The sequence below is a fragment of the Strigops habroptila genome, chromosome 4 (assembly GCF_004027225.2).
Source record: "Strigops habroptila isolate Jane chromosome 4, bStrHab1.2.pri, whole genome shotgun sequence".
NCBI classification, from domain to species: Eukaryota; Metazoa; Chordata; class Aves; order Psittaciformes; family Psittacidae; genus Strigops; species Strigops habroptila.
The window spans coordinates 64,580,457-64,602,454 of NC_046358.1; the positions used below are offsets into that span (position 1 = coordinate 64,580,457).

The 21,998-nt window shown below is 45.4% G+C and overlaps 1 protein-coding gene across 4 annotated transcripts in view; it reads right to left on the minus strand.

The window, feature by feature from the left end:
• SLC6A5 (solute carrier family 6 member 5) overlaps window positions 1–19,613 on the minus strand; it is a 37,712-nt gene extending 18,099 nt beyond the window's left edge. For 2 of the 4 annotated variants that reach the window (XR_003991187.1, XM_030484565.1), the window contains exons 1-10: window positions 19,168–19,613; window positions 17,832–17,970; window positions 16,410–16,541; window positions 16,107–16,280; window positions 15,260–15,401; window positions 14,709–14,841; window positions 12,505–12,639; window positions 10,161–10,264; window positions 7,234–7,358; window positions 246–358 (exon numbers count right to left, since the gene is read on the minus strand). Coding sequence is in view for 3 of the 4 variants with exons in the window: in XM_030484565.1 (XP_030340425.1) it covers window positions 246–358; window positions 7,234–7,358; window positions 10,161–10,264; window positions 12,505–12,639; window positions 14,709–14,841; window positions 15,260–15,401; window positions 16,107–16,280; window positions 16,410–16,541; window positions 17,832–17,970; window positions 19,168–19,551 (1,581 nt within the window). In the remaining variant the exon portion in view is untranslated. Of the gene's footprint in view, window positions 1–245; window positions 359–7,233; window positions 7,359–10,160; window positions 10,265–12,504; window positions 12,640–14,708; window positions 14,842–15,259; window positions 15,402–16,106; window positions 16,281–16,409; window positions 16,591–17,831; window positions 17,971–19,167 lie in introns of those variants that run through there. The other 2 variants (XM_030484566.2, XM_030484567.2) reach the window with 2 other exon arrangements.
• Window positions 19,614–21,998: the final 2,385 nt, after the last annotated feature.

Sequence of the window (21,998 nt, forward strand, 5' to 3'; positions counted from 1 at the left end):
ACGCAAAGTGGTACAGCTGGATTAAATGGGATATAAACAGAGTATTTTGAATCTTAGGTGTGAAATGCACAGATGTCAATGCCAAAGCTTCGCCCAAATTAATTCAGCATTGATGGCCTTAATACATACCTCTTTTTGAAAAGCAGTTCACGGACCATATGGAAAACAGTGATTAATCTCATGGTCCTCCAAACAAATAAACAGGAAAAACAAGAGGAAAAGAATGGAAAACAAAAGCAGTTTACCATAGTGTCCAATCCAAGAGTCAGTAGCATCAAAAAGAATATTACAGCCCAGAATGGTGAGAGGGGAAGCCTAGTTAAGGCTTCTGGGTAAACCACAAAAGCAATTCCAGGACCTAGAAATGAGAAAAATAAAGTCTGTGATATCTTGCATGCTGATTGAACAGAAAAGAGGGAGATATGGAGAGTTATCTTTCAGTCTAGTACATTATTACTTTGCTTGATAAAAGTAAAAAAGATCAGATTCGGTCTCTCCTATTTACAGAAAGATTTAACCATTACAGAATTGAGCCTCACATGATTGATTTCTGTTTTGACTGTTTCAAAACACTCATACACTCCTGCTTTCCAAGCTCCAGAATACATATTTGACCAGTATACTGCTATACTGATCCAAATAGGAAAAATAAACAAAAATTGTGTACTGAACCTGTGTTTCTTTCCTGCTCTGGGATCAAATTCCTGCTGCTTACCCTTCCTATTAGCAATCCTGCCTTAGATCAGCACAGCAGTCACCCACACCTCAGGGCCGCAGGGATGAATGGAAGAGAAAAATCACAGAATCAATCATAGGTTAGTTAGGGTTGGAAAGAACTTTATGATCATCTAGTTCCAACCTCCCTGCCAAGGGCAGGGACGCCTCACACTAGACCATGTCACCCAAGGCTCTGTCCAACCTGGCCTTGAACACTGCCAAGGACAGAGCATTTACCATTTCTCTGGGCAACCTGTTCCAGCGCCTCACCACCCTCACAGCAGAATATCTAACCTGAACTTCCTCTGTTTAAGTTTAAACCCATTCCCCCTTGTCCTATCACTACAGTCCCTGATGAAAAGCCCCTCTTCCAGATCCTTGTATGCTCCCTTCAGATACTGGAAGGCTGCTGTGAGGTCTCCATGCAGCTTCTCTTCTCCAGGCTGAGCAGCCCCCACTTTCCCAGCCTGTCTTCATACGGGAGGTGCTCCAGCCCTCTTATCATCCTCGTGGCCCTCCTCTGGACTCGCTCCAACAGCTCCATGTCCTTTTTATGTTGAGGACACCAGAACTGCACACAGTACTCCAAGTGGGGTCTCACAAGAGCAGAGTAGAGGGGCAGGATCACCTCCTTTGACCTGCTGGTCACACTTCTTTCGATACAGCCCAGGATACAGTTGGCTTTCTGGGCTGTGAGTGCACACTAAAGCTGGCTCATGCTCGATTTCTCATTGACAACACCCCCAAGTCCTTCTCCGCAGGGCTGCTCTGAATCATGTCGCTGCCCAACCTGTAGCTGTGCCTGGGATTGCCCTGACCCAGGTGTAGGACCTTGCACTTCATGCTGTTGAACTTCATGAGGTTGGCATTGGCCCACTTCTCAAGCATGTCAAGGTCCCTCTGGATGGCATCCCTTCCCTCCCGCATACCAACAGAACCACACAGCTTGGTGTCGTCGGCAAACTTGCTGAGGGCGCACTCCATCCCACTGTCCATGTTGCCGACAAAGATGCGGGACAGTGTCAAATGCTTTGCACAAGTCCAACTAGATGACATCAACTGCTCTGCCCCTGTCCATCAGTTCTGTAGCCCCATCATAGAAGGCCACCAAATTGGTCACACAGGATTTCCCCTTAGTGAAGCCATGTTGGCTGTCACTAATCACCTTGTTTTTCATGTGCCTTAGCATGTTTTCCAGGAGAAACTGCTCCAAGATTTTGCCAGGCATGAAGGTGAGACTGACTGGTCTGTAGTTCCCTGGGTCTTCCATATTCCCTTTCTTGAAAATAGGGGTTACATTTCTCTTTTTCCAGTTATCAGGAACTTCACCTGACTGCCATGATTTTTCAAATCTGACGGACAGTGGTTTAGCAACTTCATTCACCAGCTCCTTCAGGACTCACAGATGGATTTCATCAGGTCCCATGGACCCGTGCACATTCAAGTTCTTAAGATGATCTTGAACCTGATCCTTTCCTACAGTGGGCCCAAGACCTTCATTCTCACAGTCCCTGCATCTGCCTTCCAAGACGTGGGCGGTGTGGTCAGAGCACTTGCCGGTGAAGACTGAGGCAAAGAAGTCATTAAGAACCTCAATCTGCTCCAAATACAGGGTAGCCAGTTCTCCCAATAGCTTCTGGAGAGAACCCACATTATTCCTAGTCTGTCTTTGGTTTGCAACACACCTATAGAAGCCCTTCCTGTTATCTTTCACATCCCTGGCCAGACTCAATTCTGACTGGGCCTTAGCTTTCCTGACCTGGTCCCTAGCTTCCCATATAACATCCCTGTATTATTCCCAGGCCGCCTGTCCTCACTTCCACCTTTTATAAGCTTCTTTTTCCCCTCTAAGTTTCCTCAGCAGCTCCTTGTCCATCCATGGAGGTCTCCTGGCCCTCCTGCCGCACTTCCTTCTAGTCGCAACGCAACACTCCTGAGCTTGGAGCAGGTGATCCTTGAATATCAACCAGCAGTCTTGGTCCTCCCTGCCCTCTAGGACTTCATCCCATGGCACCTTACTGAGCAGGTTCTTGAAGAGGCCAAAGTCTTCTCTCTTGAAGTCCAGGGCAGTGAGCTTGCTACGTGCCCTTCTCACTGTCCTGAGAATCTCAAACTCAACCATCTCATGATCACTGCAGCCATGGCTGCCCTGGAGGATCACATTCCCAACCAGCCCCTCCCTGTTGGTGAGCACAAGGTCAAGCATGGCACCTCTACTTGTCGGCTCCTCTATTACTTGCAAGAGAAAGTTGCCTTCCGCACAACCAAGGAACCTCCTGGATTGCTTGTGCTGGGCCATACCATCCCTCCAACAGGTATCGGGTTGAAGTCCCCCGTGAAGACAAGGGCCTGTAAGTGTGAGACTCTTCCTATCTGTCTATAGAATGCTTCATCCACAGAGTCCTCCTGATCAGGCAGCCTGCAACAGATCCTCACAGAACCCATCACAGTTCTCCCTTTGACCCTAACTCACAAGCTCTCTGTTGGCTCTTCACCTGTCCCCAGGCAGAGTTCCACAGTCTCCAGCTTATCATCGACATAAATAACTACTCCCCCTCTCCATCTGTCTGGCCTGTCATTCCTAAAGAGCCTATAACCTTCCATTCCAACACCCCAACCATAGGAGCCATCCCACCATGTTTCTGTGATCCCAACAATGTCGTATCACCATATACATATGCACATCTCTAATTCCTTTTGTTTGTTTCCCATACTACAGGCATTTGTACAGAGGCATCTGAATAAAGCTCCAAATGAAGCCGACTCATTACCTGAAGCAGCTGAAGTAGCTCTTCATTGCTCCAAGCATTTATTACAGGTGCTGGCAACTGACTGGGAGTGTTGGGATGGATCGATGCCCCCCTCCCCCAGTACATCCAGTTTAGAGCTTCCTTGACCAGTCTGGCAAGCCTCCTCCCAAAGCAGCTCTTCCCCTTGCCAGACCAGCTCCACCAGCCTCCAGTAAGACCTGGCCTCCCAAATCGTGTCCCATGGTCTAAATAACCAAACCCCTGACAATGGCACCACCCTTCTAACCATTTATTAACCTGCCAAATTTGCCTGGCCTTTTCAAGGTCCTCCGCTTTGGCCTGGAGGATCAATGAAAAGCTATCTGAGCCCCAGAGTCCCTAACCACCTTTTGCAGGGCTCTGTAGTCCTTCTTAATTATTCCCAAGCTACTGTTGTCTCTATCACTAGCACCCACATGGCTCACAAGAAGCGGGTAATAGTCAGCGGGACTTACTAGACCAGGCAGCCTCTTGGCAACATCCCTGATCCAAGCCCCTGGTAGGCAACACACCTCCCTTGACATCAGGTCGGGCTGATAGATGGGTGCCTCTGTGCCTTTCAAAGTAGAGCCACCTACTACTGTGACCTGCTGCTTTTTTTGGTAAGCACCACTAGTGATCCCCTTTACTGGTGCATCAGCAGGATGTTCATTTGGTGAGGTGTGCATTTCCTCATTAGCCCCCTACAGAGCTGCGAAGCAGTTCTGGTTGGGGATGTCATATTTTGGAGGAAGCCCCTTGCTTTTAGTTGTCCTCTTCCTCCCTTTTTTGTTGGCTTTTTTTCCTGTTTTTACTAGCTCCCACCTTCCTGGCTTAATGCCCTCCTTCTTTTCTGCTTGTGCTAGGGTGGATGCTTGTGGCCCCTGCATAGTTTGGGCCTGGAGCAAGCAGTCCAGCTCTCTCTCAGCTTCCCAGACATCTTTTAGCTCACCGACAGTGTCCTGCAGCTCAGCCCCTGCTGCAGGAGGACCTCCACAAGGGCGTACCAAGCACAGCCCTGTCCATTGCTGTCTCCATCTTTGGAGACTTAGGTGGGTATGAACTCCTCCTAAAAGTCTATTAAAGCCAGGAAAACTCCAAAGGTTTGATATGTGTTGAAATGAAAAAAGTGAAATGACCCTGAACTTTCATTTTAAATTACTCAGATTTTTCAGCTGCACTACGTCCTTAATCAAATTGAGAGTAGGAAAAAAAATAGATTGTCTTATCTTTCTCTCCATGATAAGTGGTTTGTTCACTCTCTTTCTACTGTACTTCTGTCTTTTAATGCCTCACCCTCCTGAAAGATTTTTCAGTGGCCTCAACAGGCTCTTACAAATGCACTGACAGCCCTGCAGTAAGATTGTCTAGTGACAGTTTTTTCCCCATCCCTTGGAATAGCTGCTGGAACAGCTGGGAACAGAACGCTCCAGCCTGCAACTCGTTGCTCACCCAAAGGCCACCAACAAGTGCTCAACAGAAACTGGTTTGTGATCCCCTGCGCTGAGCGTTATGTCATCGCCAAGGAGATGAACCAGCTGAACCAAGCGTTTCCTCCACCATCCCTAACAGCTATGTCTGTCTACCCCCTCTCTGTCCATCTCTCTGGAGCTTCAGCTTCACTCAAGCACAGTTTCTTTGACTGTCCTAAGGAGACAAGCTGCAAGAGCTGGGCTTGTTCAGCCTGGAGAAGAGAAGGCTCCAGGGAGACCTTAGACCAGCTGTCAGTGCCTAAAGGAGCCGACAAGAAAGCTGGAGAGGGGCTTTTGACAAGGACAGGCAGGGACAGGACAAGGAGGAATGGCTTTAACCTGACAGAGGGGCGATTGGGATGAGACATTAGGCAGAAGTTCTTCCCTGTGAGGGTGGTGAGGTGCTGGCACAGGTTGCCCAGAGAAGCTGTGGCTGCCCCATCCCTGGCAGTGTTCAAGGCCAGGTTGGACAGGGCTTGGAGCAACCTGGACTAGTGGAAGGTGTCCCTGCCCATGGAAGGGGTCTGGAACTGGATGATCTTTGAGGTGCCTTCCAGCCCAAACCAGTCTGGAATACTATGATGATCCTATGATGACTCTAACTCCTTACAAGTGATTTCAGTGAGTCAGTGTGATTTAGATTTTGGCGTTGGTTTTGTTTGAGATTGGTTTGTTTCGGGATGGAGGTAAAATCTAAACTGAAAATATTGATAGAAACATGACTCCTAAAACACTTGGCCTCACATGGACTTTGTCACACGTAACAGTCTAATCCATCCAGAAAATCAGAGCAACAGTGGAACTTTTCTGTTCTCTCCTAGCTGAATGGCAGACAAAAAAGAAGAGATGAGGCATTGAAGACTGAATTGATATCACATTAGCTTGCAAGTGCAGTATCCCTTGTTACTTCCTATCAAGGAACAATTTGCTAGCTGGCCATCTTATGAACTTCTCCTCTCAGACCCTCCAGTTGAATCAACAGCCCCATTAGCAGTCCATCCCAGCACATCCCAACTGGTCCAAACCCCAGATAGGCTGACTCCCTGTGACTGAACTGCAGCCCATGAGTTTCCCTTCACCTCAGCTGCTGGGCTGCCACATCATGACCAAAGGAGCTGCAGAAATTGTATGTGACCAGCATGTTTATTTGTTTCTGAGATGCAAATTCTGTGGGATTATCCATGTTGTCATTTAAAGAGAAGGAATAAGCAAAAGGAAACTAAGAGCCCTTTCTTTTTCTTAACTGGCAGCAACACCTTGTTCCCTCCTCTGCTGCTCTCCTCTTGCCACCTGTAGTAGCTGATTTCTAATGAACAATTAGAAACATTCTGAGAAAAAGTATTTTTTTGAGAAAAAGTAACATGCTGCCTGCTTCAACAGCTGTTGTTTGAACAACTACAGGATTTCTGAGTCCCCAGCTCATGCTGTCTGTTTTCCAGCTAGCTCCCACATCATTGCTAAGTGCAAATTAATCTTAATACCTTGATTTTTCCAGAATGACCTATGAATATTACCACACAGAAACTATGGAAAGTTGTTTCGATTTCTATCCTCTATCTCATCTTTCTCTGTGCTACCCTGGTTGAGGGGCATAACACCGGGAACCATCCCCACAGAGAAGCTCCTCCCTTCCTACCTCCTGCTGCTTCATACCAAATCATACGACAGCACCAATGCCTCCATCAGTCACACTTCTCGCTCACATTCAGCTCTACCAATTCAGACCTTTCAGATCCCCACTTGTAACCATCTCACTTCACTAATCAAGACCTTCTAATCAGTTCTTCAGAAATTTTTTACTTCCCCATGGAGGCAGCTCCTTGCTCCCCACTTTCAGAAGCTCAATCCACCTCTCACACCATGTTTGTCCCACTTTCCACAAGGCGAAGCCCACCGTGCTCTTAATCCAAGATTCCCACCACCAGGGACAACTTTTACCATGAAGAGGATTTGGCAAACAGCAGCAGACACAAATGAGAAGGCCAGTAATCCCTTAGACTATGCGAAGAAGACATCTCACCCTACCTCCCATCAGTCATTTACGTAAAGATTTGAAATGAGTCTCAGCTTGCTTCCTTCTTCCAAAGAAGCTTGAAAAGAGGCTTGAGGTAATATCTTGACTTCCCAATGTACCTTTTCCAGTACATAAATGCCTAGTTTACTAACCCAATCCATTTTGAAGCCATTATTCCCACCTCCAATGTCAAAGTCATCATTAATAACCGAGCTGAAGGTGCCATCAGGTGCCTAAAAAATAAAACAGTGATGTACACTACCTTGGTCTGCCACAGCTTCAATATTCACTTTGAGTTCATTTGCCATGAAGCCAATAACTGAGAAGATGACAAAACCTGCAAATATACTTGTGGCACTGTTGGTGCATGTGACTATCAATGTGTCCCTGAAAAGAAAACAAACAAGAAGCCATGTCACCTTGTTGCAATACATGCAAGGGAAGGTTTTATATGCATTTCAGGAGTCTCTCTCATAAGCATACACATCCTGTGGGAACTTTTACATTTATCAGGCATGTTTGATGCTGATCAAAGATGACAGAAGGCTTACCACCACCAGCAATCAGCTGTGCAAGTTCCCATCACCCAGGTCCCTCACAGAAAACCACAGGCCACACAAGAGGTTCTGCCTTTGCCCTCTCCAGAGGAGACAGCAATGATGACATGATTTGTAATGCCCTGATTTACTCTTTAATGTGGGCACCTGCTCACTATTACATACCAACTAACCACCACCGCCCAGGTAAGATAATTTTTGTCCTGTATCTTTCCTGTAAATATATACAAAATTCCAGCGTTAAGCTTTCTGTGCCTTGCAGTGCTTATTGAAAAGCTTGCCTATCTGTAGAGGATTCCCTGGTACAGTTATCCATTGCTGCTAAGGGAATCTCAAGAAATCTACCCCTGAATGTCATACTACACTGGCTAAGTACATGTCACTTGCCAGGAAACCAGCCCTCATGATCCCCATCCATGATGATTACATTCTTGGTGGGATTTTTATTATTTTCTTCAATATACATGCGTTCAGAAGACTTTCCCTCAAACTAGTACAACTTAGGAACAAACAGATCACTCACTTTAAATGTTTGTGAGGGGTTTAAGTTGTCTAGAATTACTTATTCCTACTGCTATTTGTCAGGAACAGAATGAAACATAACCCAAAAAGCTGTCAAGAATCTCACTGAGCTGGCAAACTTCAGGAATCTCTAACAAAGCATCTCTTAACAGGAATGATTAGGTTAATTCTTCAGGTCTACAGAAAAAAAGACAATATTCTGTTTGGAATCCTCATGTGTTAACCTTCTTTCAAGACCCAGATAAGTTTTAAGTAAAATATTTTAGGTATGCATTATGAAGTGAATTTATGTAAATTTTCTGCAATTATAGATTGATTAATGGTGTTTAAAATTAATATGTAACTGAAAACTACAATTTTATCTGCAGTATTAGAATGTTAGGAACATAAAAATTGAAAGGAAATAGTCATGCTTCATTTCAGCATTCAGGATATATTGTAAAACTTAAAAGATCAGAAGTAACTATGCTTTGCTAATTGTTTCTGCTTGTCTCCCATAACCCTTTCTAACATAGCTAAAGCATGTATTTTGTATAGACCTGTAAGACTTTTATACTTCATTACCATGTGTTTCAGTCAAAACATTGAGTCACATTTCCCAAAGGTCACAAAACATTGCTAAATCAATGCACAAAGATAGCACGAGGCTTCTCCCATTTTTTTGCCCTGATATTCTGAATATATTCATTTATCACCAAAATAAATCAAAGCCCAGGACAAGCATTGCCAGAAATAGGACCCAAAGGATTGCTGGGTGGGAGTTACTGAGTACACAACGCTGTTATTCATCTGTGTTTTAGGGTAATTTTCTTAAATTACTTTTGAACACTAGCAGGAAATGGTTTTGTAATTCTTTTTTAAAATCCCAATCCCCATTTCTTTTTAAAGGCAGTTTGTATACAGTACTTAGAAGTTATAGGATATGGGAGTTCAAATCCCAAGGAGTGTGTGCTCTAAAGTCTTGATTCAGTAACGTTTTTAAGCATACCCTTGGGACTGTCTTGTGCATGCTGTTGGCTGGCCTGAATCAGCACCTCTGTCATGGCAGGAATCAGTAGAGGTTTGCTTCAGTACAAACAAGATTTGCTTTAAAGACAATCAAATAGCAATGAAGCATTCTACTAATGCCACTTGCTTTTATTTTTTCCATCTGCAGACATTTACCTGATGTTCTTTTTAATGAAAAACTCTACTATGCCACTAGAACCATGACTTTTTTCCTTGTAAAAGTGATTTTCAATTTCACAACTTCAAATAACTTTATACATGTAAAACCACACTAAGAGGAATTGGGGGGGGGGACCCAATATTTAGGAGAGACAAGAATCACATCTGTGGAAATTGTACATTAAATTCCTGCATGTCTCACCCAGACAAGCTTCAGCTTCCCACCAACACACAGGTTGCTGGCCAGCAGAGGCTGCCAGCTGACAGGGTTTCATACCACTGCCCGTGGTTGACAGCTTCACAGGTTGCTTTTCAGCCTAAAACTGCTGATTCTGAAAATCAAGAGCCAGTAGGAACTATAAAAAGCCTAAGGCTCATCTTGAGACTGGTAGATTAGGACCTGGGGAGAACATAGAACACACACACACAAAAAAGGGTTCAAGAAGGAAGGGAAGGGAAGGGAAGGGAAGGGAAGGGAAGGGAAGGGAAGGGAAGGGAAGGGAAGGGAAGGGAAGGGAAGGGAAGGGAAGGGAAGGGAAGGGAAGGGAAGGGAAGGGAAGGGAAGGGAAGGGAAGGGAAGGGAAGGGAAGGGAAGGGAAGGGAAGGGAAGGGAAGGGAAGGGAAGGGAAGGGAGGGGAAGGGAGGGGAAGGGAAGGGAAGGGAGGGGAAGGGAGGGGAAGGGAGGGGAAGGGAGGGGAAGGGAGGGGAAGGGAGGGGAAGGGAGGGGAAGGGAGGGGAGGAATGGGGGAAGGAAAGGAATGGGGGGAAGGAAAGGAATGGGGGGAAGGAAAGGAATGGGGGGAAGGAAAGGAAGGAGAGAAAAGGACGGGGAAGAAGGAGAGAAAAAAAGAGGAGGGTCCTTCAAACCAGATGTCTGCAAGTTGGAAGACAATTTTTGGACAAGGCCTGTTGACTAAGACCAATGGATTTCTCTCTCACATACCTGTAGCAATTATTATGGAATTTGTTGTAAGAAGAGAGAGTAATGAGGCCTCCCCATGCTGCAGATAAGGAGAAGAAAATCTGAGTGGCAGCATCCTTCCAAACCTAAGAAAGATAAGGAAATAGCATTGGCTTCAAGAAAGAATGATAGAAAGATCAACAACACTCTGAAATGTTACTGTGAGGTGATTCACACAGTAGTTTAAATTAACTTAAGAGCAATTAACAGAACATTCAAAAGCAAAATCCTGCTCTGAAATCCATAGTGCTCATTTGATTCGATAAAGAGTACTGTTCTTACTGAGCCCACACAAAATGAAAATAGAACTTCTGCTGTGTATGGAATGCACAACTATTCAAACTATATCACTTGATACATACCAGTTCAAATATATTCAGCAATGAAAATACAAATCGAGAGGAAAAAATCTACATCAGGCACTGACGGTTTATCTGCCAGTAGCCCTAAGTAGTACTTTATCTTCTTCATGGAAGTAAGAACCTCAGTGTTGCTTGGTGTGCTACTTATGAATAAGATGACAATAAAATTAGGGTAAATATCTATCATTAGGTATACATCAAACAGCACAGCATAAGTTAGGGTTATTTAAACATGAGGACACAGTTTTCTCCCATCAGAAGACAGACATGCTCTCTCAAGTCTCTCTTTAAAAAGCCACAAACAAAACAACCAAACAGTAGAGTTTGTTCTCTAACAAAGTTTTTTCAAAGCCATAAATTCCTTTACATTTCTAAATACCCTGGAATTTCAAAGAATTTTGACTTACTTATCACTTGCAAAATGTTTGGGGCATTGGTATTTGTATTTACAAGCTTTCCTATGAAGTCTGATTTTCCACCCAAGTCCGCAGTGCAGACATAGGGATACAGGTACACGCACAGACACACAGTGCACCTAGACACACACTAACCAGCGTGAAGGTATTACTTAAATGCTACTTTAAAAGTTACCAGCCAGCAAGCAGTCAGTCCTTCATCTGAGTGTAATATACATCTGTTAATTTATGTTACACTGCAAAGAAAAATGAAAACATACACTTGCCTGAATATTATCACTTACCCAGGGTTATATAAATACTCAGTGTATTCAGACAGTCCCATTTTGCAAAAGGCAGCAACTCTCACCTCCTTTAATGCACAATGTGGGATCCAAAACCGCTCACATTGAATGCAAAATTCATTTCTGTACTGTTTGTAAAAAGATTTAATACTCCCACCCCCAAAGGATCAAAATACCCATTATTTGCAGAGGTATTAAGGAAATTAAGATCTGCACAGTTTATCCAGAAAACTGTTTTCAGTTTTGATTTATCAGACTATCAGTGTGATATCACACCACTATCAACAGAGGAAAAACTTTTGTAGAGGGGGGAAATAAATACAGTAAATTTCCTGTGGTGTTGCTAAAAGTCCCTCTGAAATATCTAGGGGAAATACTCTGAATTCTAACTCCCAGCTCAGACTTTTGTCCCCAGACTCCTGCTTCAAGACACCCAAGACCGACACAAAGGCACTCATGCTGTATCAAATATATGATCCATGGGTTAAGTCTACAGACACAAACCCGTGTGCGTTTTTGGGACATGTTTTACTGGCTTCACTGGCAACCAATGGCTTTTTAGAAACCAATTGAAATCATGAGGAAGCAGAGCTGAAGCTCCAGCTCATACAGTCAAATGCTTGAAGAGCAAAGCCAGTCACCAGATCCCTTCATTCTGCCTCCTCCTACACAGCACATAGCCTTGCTTCTTACAACATGACGAAAATGGAAACGCAGCTCTTCTGTGCCATAAGTGCTATTGGGGAGTTAGACAGGGATGCATCATTTCATTTTGTTAAATCCAATCTCTCATATGCATTATTCAGAGCAATCTTTGTTCAGTGAGTAAAACACATCCATCCAGAGCATCTTTCAAGAAACACAGTGAAGTTTGTTATGCTACCTCTTAAAAGCTTCATGTGCTTGTTCAAGTCAGGGCAGTATCCAACAGACATGAGCATATAAAAAAATCTATACTTACTTCCTTTTTAATTCCCTATTTTCCACCTTCTCAAAGATTCAGGTGAAATATTCAGTGTGAAATAAATAACATTATTATAACATATGTTAAAAAATGTTACGTTTTTTAAAATACAGCAAACATTAAAAAACAAACATCCATGAATAACAAACAAACAAATAACATCACTCCACCTAATATAAGGAACAAGTTTGCACAGATGCCAATCCTGCCTCTGCACACAGAAAATGCTTGTAACAGGCACTAAGAGATCTGCACGACTTATTCACCCTAGCAGAGCTACAAGTGCAACAAGAAGCCCACCATAGCATCAACTAGCTTCTCCCACTTTGGCGTGATGAAGTACCAGATTCCAGCTCCAGCTCCAGGTAGAGTTACTCCTCTTATAAGAAGGATTATGAGAACTACATAGGGGAATGTAGCTGTAAAGTACACCACCTGGACAGACAAAAGAAAACAGATTATTGAAAGGGCTTATTTGGATCCCTAAGAAGCGCGGGGGGAAATACAAGTGCTATACTATTTCCTGAAGAAAGCAATTACTCAAGCTCAGAGACAATAGCCAGGGGCTAAACTAGGAACACAATAGGGTTATTTCCCAGAAATCTGAAGTTTTACAGCTCTTCTCGTTGCTAGAAACAGGAATAACATCCATAGCAACAGAGGTAACAGTTGGGATTCTAGACGGAGAGGGGAAGAAACAGCAGAAAGGAAAGTCTGGAAAGGAACATCAGGAATTTACAGCTGAATGAAAATATCCCTTTTGTTTCTTGCCAAGAGTAAACTAACACAATTGAATGGAAATTAAATGAGCAATGCCATTCAGTAACACTTACATTCCTGATTTTTTCAATATATTTCTCCATATTTAACTAAGCCTACAGAATTTCTATTACTCTTTGTACCTCTTAATCATTACATATCACTATAACAATATTAATGGTTCCAATGCAAAAAAAGAAAGTCAGTGGAATGATCCAGTTAGACCTTATCATCATGATGTCTAAATATACAACAGAGGTGGGGCTTTTAACGTCTTCATAATTATCTAGCACAGAGCAGAGCTCTCTCTGTAGCCAAATAAAAAGGCCGGTTAAGCTGTACGCTCAAAAGCATTTCAAATCCTTTTCACATTAACCTCTGAATCTTAAAGGGACCAGAAACCTCCAAGATGCAGTGACTTTGGAAACTGCTTTCTCAACTTTGTCTTTGCCGTTTCAAGAAGTTTCCCTGAGGACTTTTTCTTCTTCCCTTTTTTTTTTTTTTTTTTCAGTGAGGATACTGAGATCATCTATGTTTTCTGCCCATGATCACAAAGAGTCAGTAATTTTCTTGGCCACTAAGGCTCACTGAAATAAATATCTATTGCCAGATCTAAACCCAAATTATTCTCCTGTACATCATCCAATTATTGGCTTTGGCCTTTCATGAAACAATTTTTCCTGTCACATTAAGGGGTAGGGTGGGGAGAGAATCACACCCTTCCCGTGGTGCTGTGAGTCTCTGGATTTACATTTTAATGACAATTCCCAAGCTACCTCCCAACAGATATTGTCAGCTTCTAGATGCAAAGGGGTGGCTTGGAATGAGAAACCTTGTGCCCAGCTCAAGAAAATTCATAGCTATCTCTGCATATCCACTATCCTTATCCCAGGAAATATCTAGTTATTTCCCTCCAGCTTTATTATCTTAGTCTTTGTAAAGAAGCTAGATTTATGCTATGTCACCCTCTAACATTTTAACTTGTGTGCTGATTGCAGTGGCATTGATGAAAAAGGCTCAGCTACTCCATTCCTGCAGGGTTCACAAAAAGAACACTCAGATCAGTGCTGCTGCTGAAGGAAAAGCTGTGTTTCCCTGCTCAGATGCTGCCTGGCCAATCTGTGTGCCTGTACTTCCACTACAGTGAGTGGCACACTCCCTCTCGGGACGGTTGTGAGTGAGGGGGCACGGCAGAAAGCTGCAGGTGAGAGGGGCAAGGGGCAATGTGACATGTGAGAGGTCAGGGCAGCAGAGCAAGAAGCTGGGCTACATGAGGAGGAGTTGTAGAAACATGGCACACAGATATTTGGGAAAACAGGATACACACAGCACTGCTCACACTCACCAGAGTCAATTTAAATTTGGTTCTGATTTTAAAACGTAATGTAACACCCTAGTTTGCATCCCAATTTCCCTGATTCCAGTGAAATGAGACATGACTGCAGGAATTAATGAACACCACACACCACAAGGAAGGCTGCTTTTGCCATTCAAGTGCTGAGCACAGCTCAAGGGTTCATTTTAAGCTTACTAAAGATTAGGGAACAAATGCTGAACCAGAATTTTCTCTGTTTTTAATGTTTTGGCTAGACAGGAAAGCACAGCCAGGAAAAGCGTATTTCATCAATACTTAACCACTTAGTGAAAATCATTTTTAGCAATTTACTGCCTTCAACCAAAGTGTGAATCCTTACAAGCAGCACGCTGCTTTCTTGCAAGTGGACAATCACAGTTGTTTTCCTTACTTTTCCTGATGACTTGATTCCTTTAGCAAGGGAGGCATAGACAATCACCCAAGCTAGGAAAAGTGATAGTGCCAAGGGCCATCTGATCTCACCAGGATATTCAATCCCTGCTGAAATCTTCAGTACAAAGTACCTAAGAATAAAAAAGAAATTAGAAAAAAAATCATTAAAAGGATAAAAATTAATGATAGCAATTGCAGGCAGTAATTCAGTGCCAATTCCTACAGTATTTTGTTTTGCTTCAGCTCTCTCAGTGGTTTCTCTAGAAGGTTCCAATGATTCTCACCATGAATTATTTTATTTATCTGCATTGCAGTAGTAGATAAAGATGCCAGGGCCAACCCTCCAGCTGAGCTAAGCACCAGAGGAACAGAGCACAAATAATCCAGCATTTGAAATTCAGCTCTCATCATTCCTAAGCCTAAAATATGGGTATCATTTGCTGTCCATAACTGTTGTACTTTCAGCCTTCCAAACAGAGAGGTGGTGTTTGTTAAAGTGGGGTTTACAGAAAGGTGAACATAATGTCTTTAAACCAAGAAAGACCTTACTTGAAATATTCTTCACTTCCACTGACGAAGGTTTTGTTGCCTTCACTGGTGAAGTTAACCATAGTCAGGTTTGGATAGGCACTCATACAGAAAGTGGAGTTCTTGATTTGTATTTTTGGGTGGTCACCAATAATGCAGGAATCTGGGAAGAAAAGAGGAAGGGGAGAAGAGAAAAATAACTTGTCTAGATGGTTTTTTCTTCAGGTTGAGTATAAAATGACAATAAAAAGCACTAGATCACACACATTCCTTGAACTTCTGCTCTGTGTTACATCTCTGGAGCACTGTGCTTACAGAAGCACACAAGTCAAGGATTTGGGGGGGGAATTATAGCTGAAAAATTCCATTTATCTTTGATGAGGAAAAAATGCAAATAAAAGAGGTGGGAAAGAGCCCATTTGCTGCAGATCACATAAAAGCATCTTGGGAAGAGATGGTGCTCCGTGCTGGGAACCTTGCCTGGCTATGGTCACCTGCAGTCTCCTCTGACATCTCCCAGGGGCACAGCTGACGTGAGAAAGCTCTGGAAAGCCACCACGGACACAGGGGAAAAAAAAAAAAAAAAACAAAGCAGAGAAAAAAGAAGGAAAAAAGAAAAAAAGGGGGGGGGGATCAAACGAAAGAAATGGAGGGAGAAAGAAAGAAATGGGGAGAAAGAAAGAAATGGGGAGAAAAATAACGAAATGGGGGGAAAGAAATGGAACAAAAGGAGGGGAAAGAAAATGCACAGAAACACATGAAAAGGAAATGGGGGAAAAGAGAAAGAAAAAATAATAATAAGGAGAAAATAAACAAAAAGACAAGCGGGGAGGGGGCAAGGTGGCAAAACCCATCTGTCCCAACTTACCTAACAAAAGTTTGTTTTTATCTTTACAGTCTGGCGTGTTCCAGGGATTGTTGCAGGAAGCCCAGGGGAGCACGGGGACGAAGGATGCAAAAAGGTAGAAAAGCGTGTAGCAGAGGATAATGTTGTAATATATGGCTATCAGGACCGAGATGATCAGCATCGCGATGCCACAGCCTTGGGAAAACAGGGAGAGACACGGGGCTAAACACCGTTAAACCCAGGCGGGGTGGGATTGGGTGGGGGGATCGGCGGCAATTGAGAGGGGAAGCGCAAATTGAGCACCCCAAACGCGGCTTGGCTCACCTTGCAGGGCGGGAATGGCTTTCCACACCGACACGGGGCCCTGGCTGGCGAACTGCCCCAGGGAGACCTCCAGGAAGAAAATGGGGATCCCGGCCAGAGCCAGCATCATCAGGTAGGGGATGAGGAACGCACCTGGAGGAGCAGGGCAAGGACGAGACAACGACCTGAACTCATCGCAGCGGTGGGACTCACCTCCCTGCCTGCGCCCCTGCCCCACGGCGGCTGCGGGCTGCGGACGGGGCCGCTCCTGCCCGTGACACCGGCAACTCCCCCAAGACCTACCACTAAATCATTATTCCCAATGGATTATCGATTCCCGGTGCCCCCGCCCCGACGCGGGGGAGCAGCTTTCTGCATCTCCAGCACCTCCTCGGGACAATATTATTATTGTTAAATGAGTATTATTATTATTAAATGAGTATTTTAAGACCTCCTACTTCAGAGTTCTTAGGGAAAAGACTAGCCCAGTGTGAGGCGTTCCTGCCCATGGCAGGAGGTTGGAATTCGACGATCTTCAGGTCCTTTCCAGCCCTAACCGTTCTATGATGATTCTACGAAAAAAAAAAACCAAACCCCAGCTCACCGTTTGTTATTACAGTCTGATTTCGGCTTAAAACCGCTCTCACAGGCTCCACAGGAGTGTTTTCAAAGACCACAGCCCTGCGTTCGCAGCTGCCGTATGTTGAACACAGCAACACCCACCGGATCCCGGTTTAAATAAGAGTCTCTGCCCGCCGGAACCTCCGCAAATAAACTTTGGTTTTCCCCCCCTTTTAACTAGCCCCCTTCCAGCTTTTCTTCCGTATCCCGAGGAGCAGCATTCGCCCTATTTCAAACGATTATTTTTCAACCAGGTCATTTAGAGGTTTAAAAGAAATCCCCCAAACCTCACGAAATAAAGAATGTCTCCACTCAGGTTCAAACCTCCTCGTGTGACTTTCATAGAATCAGAACGACCCTTAAGATCACCAAGTTCTCACTTAGAAGTCCTTTGTCCCATTCCCTCCTCCTTCTCCTCCTCCTCCTCCTCCTCCTCCTCCTCCTCCCTCCTCCGCTCGCACCCCCCCACCCCCTCCACCATTTGCGGGTTCAAACCCGATCGCGTTTAAATCAGACGGGGGGGGGGGGGGAGGGGGGTCCGCAGCACGCCCTCCGCGTGATCAACCTTCATCTTCCTCCCTGCCCGGCCAGCACCATTTCCAGGTGTTTTTGTAAGGAAAGCGCTACCTTTTAACGAAATCTTATCAGAGCTTCCCTGTTTTCAGAGCTGACCTTCAGGAAAACCCAAGCAGGGTTTTCACCGAGTCTCTGGAGGTGCCCCCGGGAGCCGCTTCCCTCCTGTTTCCCCCCGCTATGAAGGAGGGACTGGCTCGGACACGCATGTTACTGCAGGTAGAGAGAGACAGGAAAAAGCCATCCTACCTCCCCCATTCTTAAAGGCCAGGTACGGGAACCTCCAGACATTGCCCAGCCCCACTGCATAACCCACCATGGAGAGGATGAAATCCAGCTTGCTAGACCAGTTCCCTCGGGCTTTATTTTCATCCCCCACATCGTCTTCCTAAAAAGGAGAGGAAAAGGGGAAAACAAAAAATAAATAATAATAAAAAATATAAAGAAAAAGAGAGAAATATCTTTTGCAAACAAGCCTCGCAGTGCTGCGACTGCCGGGTGCACTGGGGGGAGACCCGATCAGAAGCGGGGAAGGACCCTTCCCTGCAGCCCTGGTCCCCCCCCCCGCCTCCCGGAGTCTCTCTGCCAGCGAAAACAGAAGAGCGGCTTTCAACAGAAAAGCGGTTTCAACAGAAACCACGGCCCCGTCTCAGGCTGCTCCCGAGCGAGGGGAAAGCGGCGACTGCGGCCCGGGGGTGCCAGGGGGTGTCAGTGGCGCTGCCCCCCTTCGTCCCCCGCCCTCCGGGGCCAACCGCGCAGATCTCGGCTCAACGGGTCCCTTCCCGGAGACCCCGGCCACTGCAATGCGCATCTGTCGGTGATGCTGGCACCTGCACGGCGCTGCGGCGGGGGTGGTGACCTAGCCCCTAATTCCCCGGTGCACCGAAGGTCCCATCGCCCTCTCCGGTGAGTGAAGCCCTCGGTGCCCTTGGACGGGTAAGGACCCAGCACAGCCTGCAGCACAGCCCGCAGCACAGCCCGCGGGGGCCCTGCCCTTTCCCCCGGCACATACAAGCGAAGTGAAAACACCGACTTTACAGAATGAACACCATCCCCACCTCCCATTTCTGGGTAAACCCTGAGCCCCAGGGGGAGCCGGCACCTTCACGGCCTCGCACCCCACAACGCAACCCCCTTCCGGGGCGCACAGCCTCTGGTGGGGTTTGACGTGTTTTGGGGTTGGGTTGATTTATTTCGCCGTCCTTTTCTGTTACCGCCAGCGGTTTGAGCAGCCCGGGGATGGGAGGAGGAAGAGCATCCTTTGGCATCTGATGCCGGGACAGGACTTGGCCTCCCGTGGGAACGCGTCCCCAGTGGGCACACATCGTGTGCCGCAGGTCGGCACCGGCTCATACCGATATGATATTCATATCGTTTACGCCGCCAGCACCTGCCGGGAGTACAGCGCTGCCACTAAGATCCTTTCTCCCCACTTCTGTTTCCTCCTTCCCCATGGCACAGCCCCATTCCTGGCTGATTTGGACCCGATTTCAGTGCTCCAGCCCCAGATCGGTGCTGGGTGGCAAAGACCTCTCATTCCCACGACCTGAAGAGAGGGAAGAAACCCTTTAAGGAGCCAACTTACCCCCTCCACTCTGCCAGGAAGAACAGAAGTGTTGCCATCTGTGCCCAGCACCACGGTACTCTGGCTCAAGGTCACCCAGGCGCCCTTGACGTTGTTTTGCTCCAGTGCGCTCTTACCAAGGTTCAGGTTAGCGTCCCCGTCGGTGCTTTGCAAAGCGGGAATTTTGCAGTGAGGGATCGCAGCTTGCCCGGCGGGCCCTGACCCGGGGCTGTGTTTGCATGGGAAGGTTTCCACAGATCCCCTCCGGAGGGTGGAATTGGCTTGCACTGGGGTGCTGCTGAGCTTGCAGACCCCGACTTTGGTCCTCTCAAAATCATTTGGTTTAGCTTCTTCGGAGGGAAGTGTTTTGGTGTCATTAGAGAGCGGTGGGGGAAGCCCAGCCATCACGGCAGGGGCTGGCGATGGGGCATTCTGCGGATCGTTTTCAGGACTGATTCTTACAACTCCCGCACCTTCATGGGGTCCAACGGCTTCAGGGCTGTTCACAACCTGCTTGCTCATATCCCTTTGACTGGCGTAATCCTAAAATGATAACGTCACATATTTTAGCAAAAAGGAAAATAAATATATATATATATATGGACTGCAGAGATTCTACAAATTTGTGTCCTGGACAAAACGCATGCCCTAGAGAATCTGGATGCGAAAGTGTTGCCGAATTTCGAGGTCCCCTTGCACGCCTGCTTGCTCTTTCACTCAACGTTAATATTGTGAAGAATAAAATAGTAAGGTACACAAACACCCTCTCAAATCAACCAAACAAAACCCCGCATCAGAATCTGCAAAGCTGTAACTCGAGTTTAAAGAAGTGTTTCTACAGCACTGCACTGCCAGACCTCGTTAGATTTCACATCACGGCTGTAGGATGCTCCCTTCCCTATCACCAGTGTAGAAAGATTCTTTAATTTTACGCCCCATTTCCTTTCTGTCATTCAACAATGCACAGCGGCTTCCCCCCCTCAACCTCTTCTCTAAAAAAAATTAAAAAAAAAAAAAAATATATATATATAGGCAATAGACAAGCTGCCTTGTATGGAGCCGGAGATGTTAAAAAACAAGGGAAATAGTGCTGCTGAGCAGTTCTGGGCTGGCTGCCACCCTTCAAAACCCGACAGCAAGACAGTGAAATGCAAAAATTACACACACACCCCTCGACATAGAGCGGAATTAACACCAATAAGAGCGGGCTTTCCCTATTTTGTTTCTAATGTCCTCGCTTTCCCTGTTCTGTTTCTTATGTCTTCATGCTCCCTATTCTGTTTCTAATGTTTTCAACCCACACATCTCTACAGTTTTTATTTTAAGCATTCCATACTAATTAAACAGATTTCTGATGACACTCCCACAGTCATCCCCCGCCTTTCCCTCCAGTTTAAAATTAAAATGCATCTTCTTTTGATACCTTAAACCCGCACACACTCTGCCTTTCCCAGCAGTTTACCGTTAGCTTTGCAAATACAGCTTCTTTTTAGAAGGCGGTGTCACCCAACTACTTGTCACCGCTTCAAGTTTTCTCTCCGGCTCTCCCAGTGTCAGGAATAAGATCTACAAGGACTCGGTCGCGATCTGAGTGAAATTCGGGGTACCAGCGATTCCCGCTTCCCCGGCAGAAGCCCTACCCCGATCTGCGGGCAGCTCCCGTCAGCACCACGGACAGTTCCTTTGTCGGCAGCACTTCTTGACTCCTTCCAACCCTTCTCGAACTCAAGGAAAAGAAACCGAGCACTTACCATGTCTCAAACCGCCACAGACCCACTCGGCAGAGGTAAAACCAGCAGTACAGGCAATTGCCAGACTGGATTTTGCCCAGTTGAGGACAAAGCTTTCTACACTTCCTTGGGAAAGACTGGGTTTGCGTCAGTGCATAGCAAGGTGCCCTTCGTTTGGCATTTTCTTGATAATAAGAGTTTGATAAATCATTACCCTTGGTTTCAGATTTTAAAGTGACAACAAGAAGCCAGAGCGCCGGCTAGCTGTCACTCACACGGCAGTGGGATTGCGTGGTCCCTGTGACTCAGATGGGGGCTGATCACTAAACCAAATCCACCCAGCCCACGGAAGAACTTTCTTGCTGGTAATTAGAGGGAACATGTGAGAAACACGTACTACCGCACCCAGCACAAGAGAAACCGTCCATTTCTACCCCTCTCCCCCATATTGTAGTGTGTAAGTCACCTTTTCTTTTTTTTTTTTTTCTGATGCATTTCTGCAGTTCACAGGTGGATCAGACGTTATAATAGTTTTTATAGAGAGAGAGAATGTATTTATATATAGAAAGAATATATTTAAAGATTTACATATAAAGAATATTTTTTTATATAAAGAATACATTTATACATAATATATTTACATATATATAAAGACTATGTTTTTATATATATACACACATATCTACACGCAGAGAGGTAAGTTCACTGTGTATAAAGTACATAAATACATTTTAATTGTGCCCTCCTTGTTCTCGTTGCACCAGACAACACTGTCGCCTATTTATTGTGCCTCGTGCGAGGAAACTCTTAGCCCTAATTCAATTAAAACAATACACACCATAAAGCAATCTTCGCTTTCATCAAAATTACTAAGAAAAGTTAAGTGGGAGCAAAGATGACAGCAACTGCAGTCAAGTTGGTGTTCTTCACCCCAACCCATCAAAACATTCATGTTTGAGAAGATGGGGGTGGGCAGAAAGGGAGCAATTACTCTTAATTAGAAGTCAGAATCGGTTTTGCAACCAAGTGATTCACCCGTAATCACCTCTCGTAAGTGTTATTTGCTACTTGAGGGGCTTTCTCAAACATTTGCGGAGCACAAGGTAACTTTGTTCACGCTGA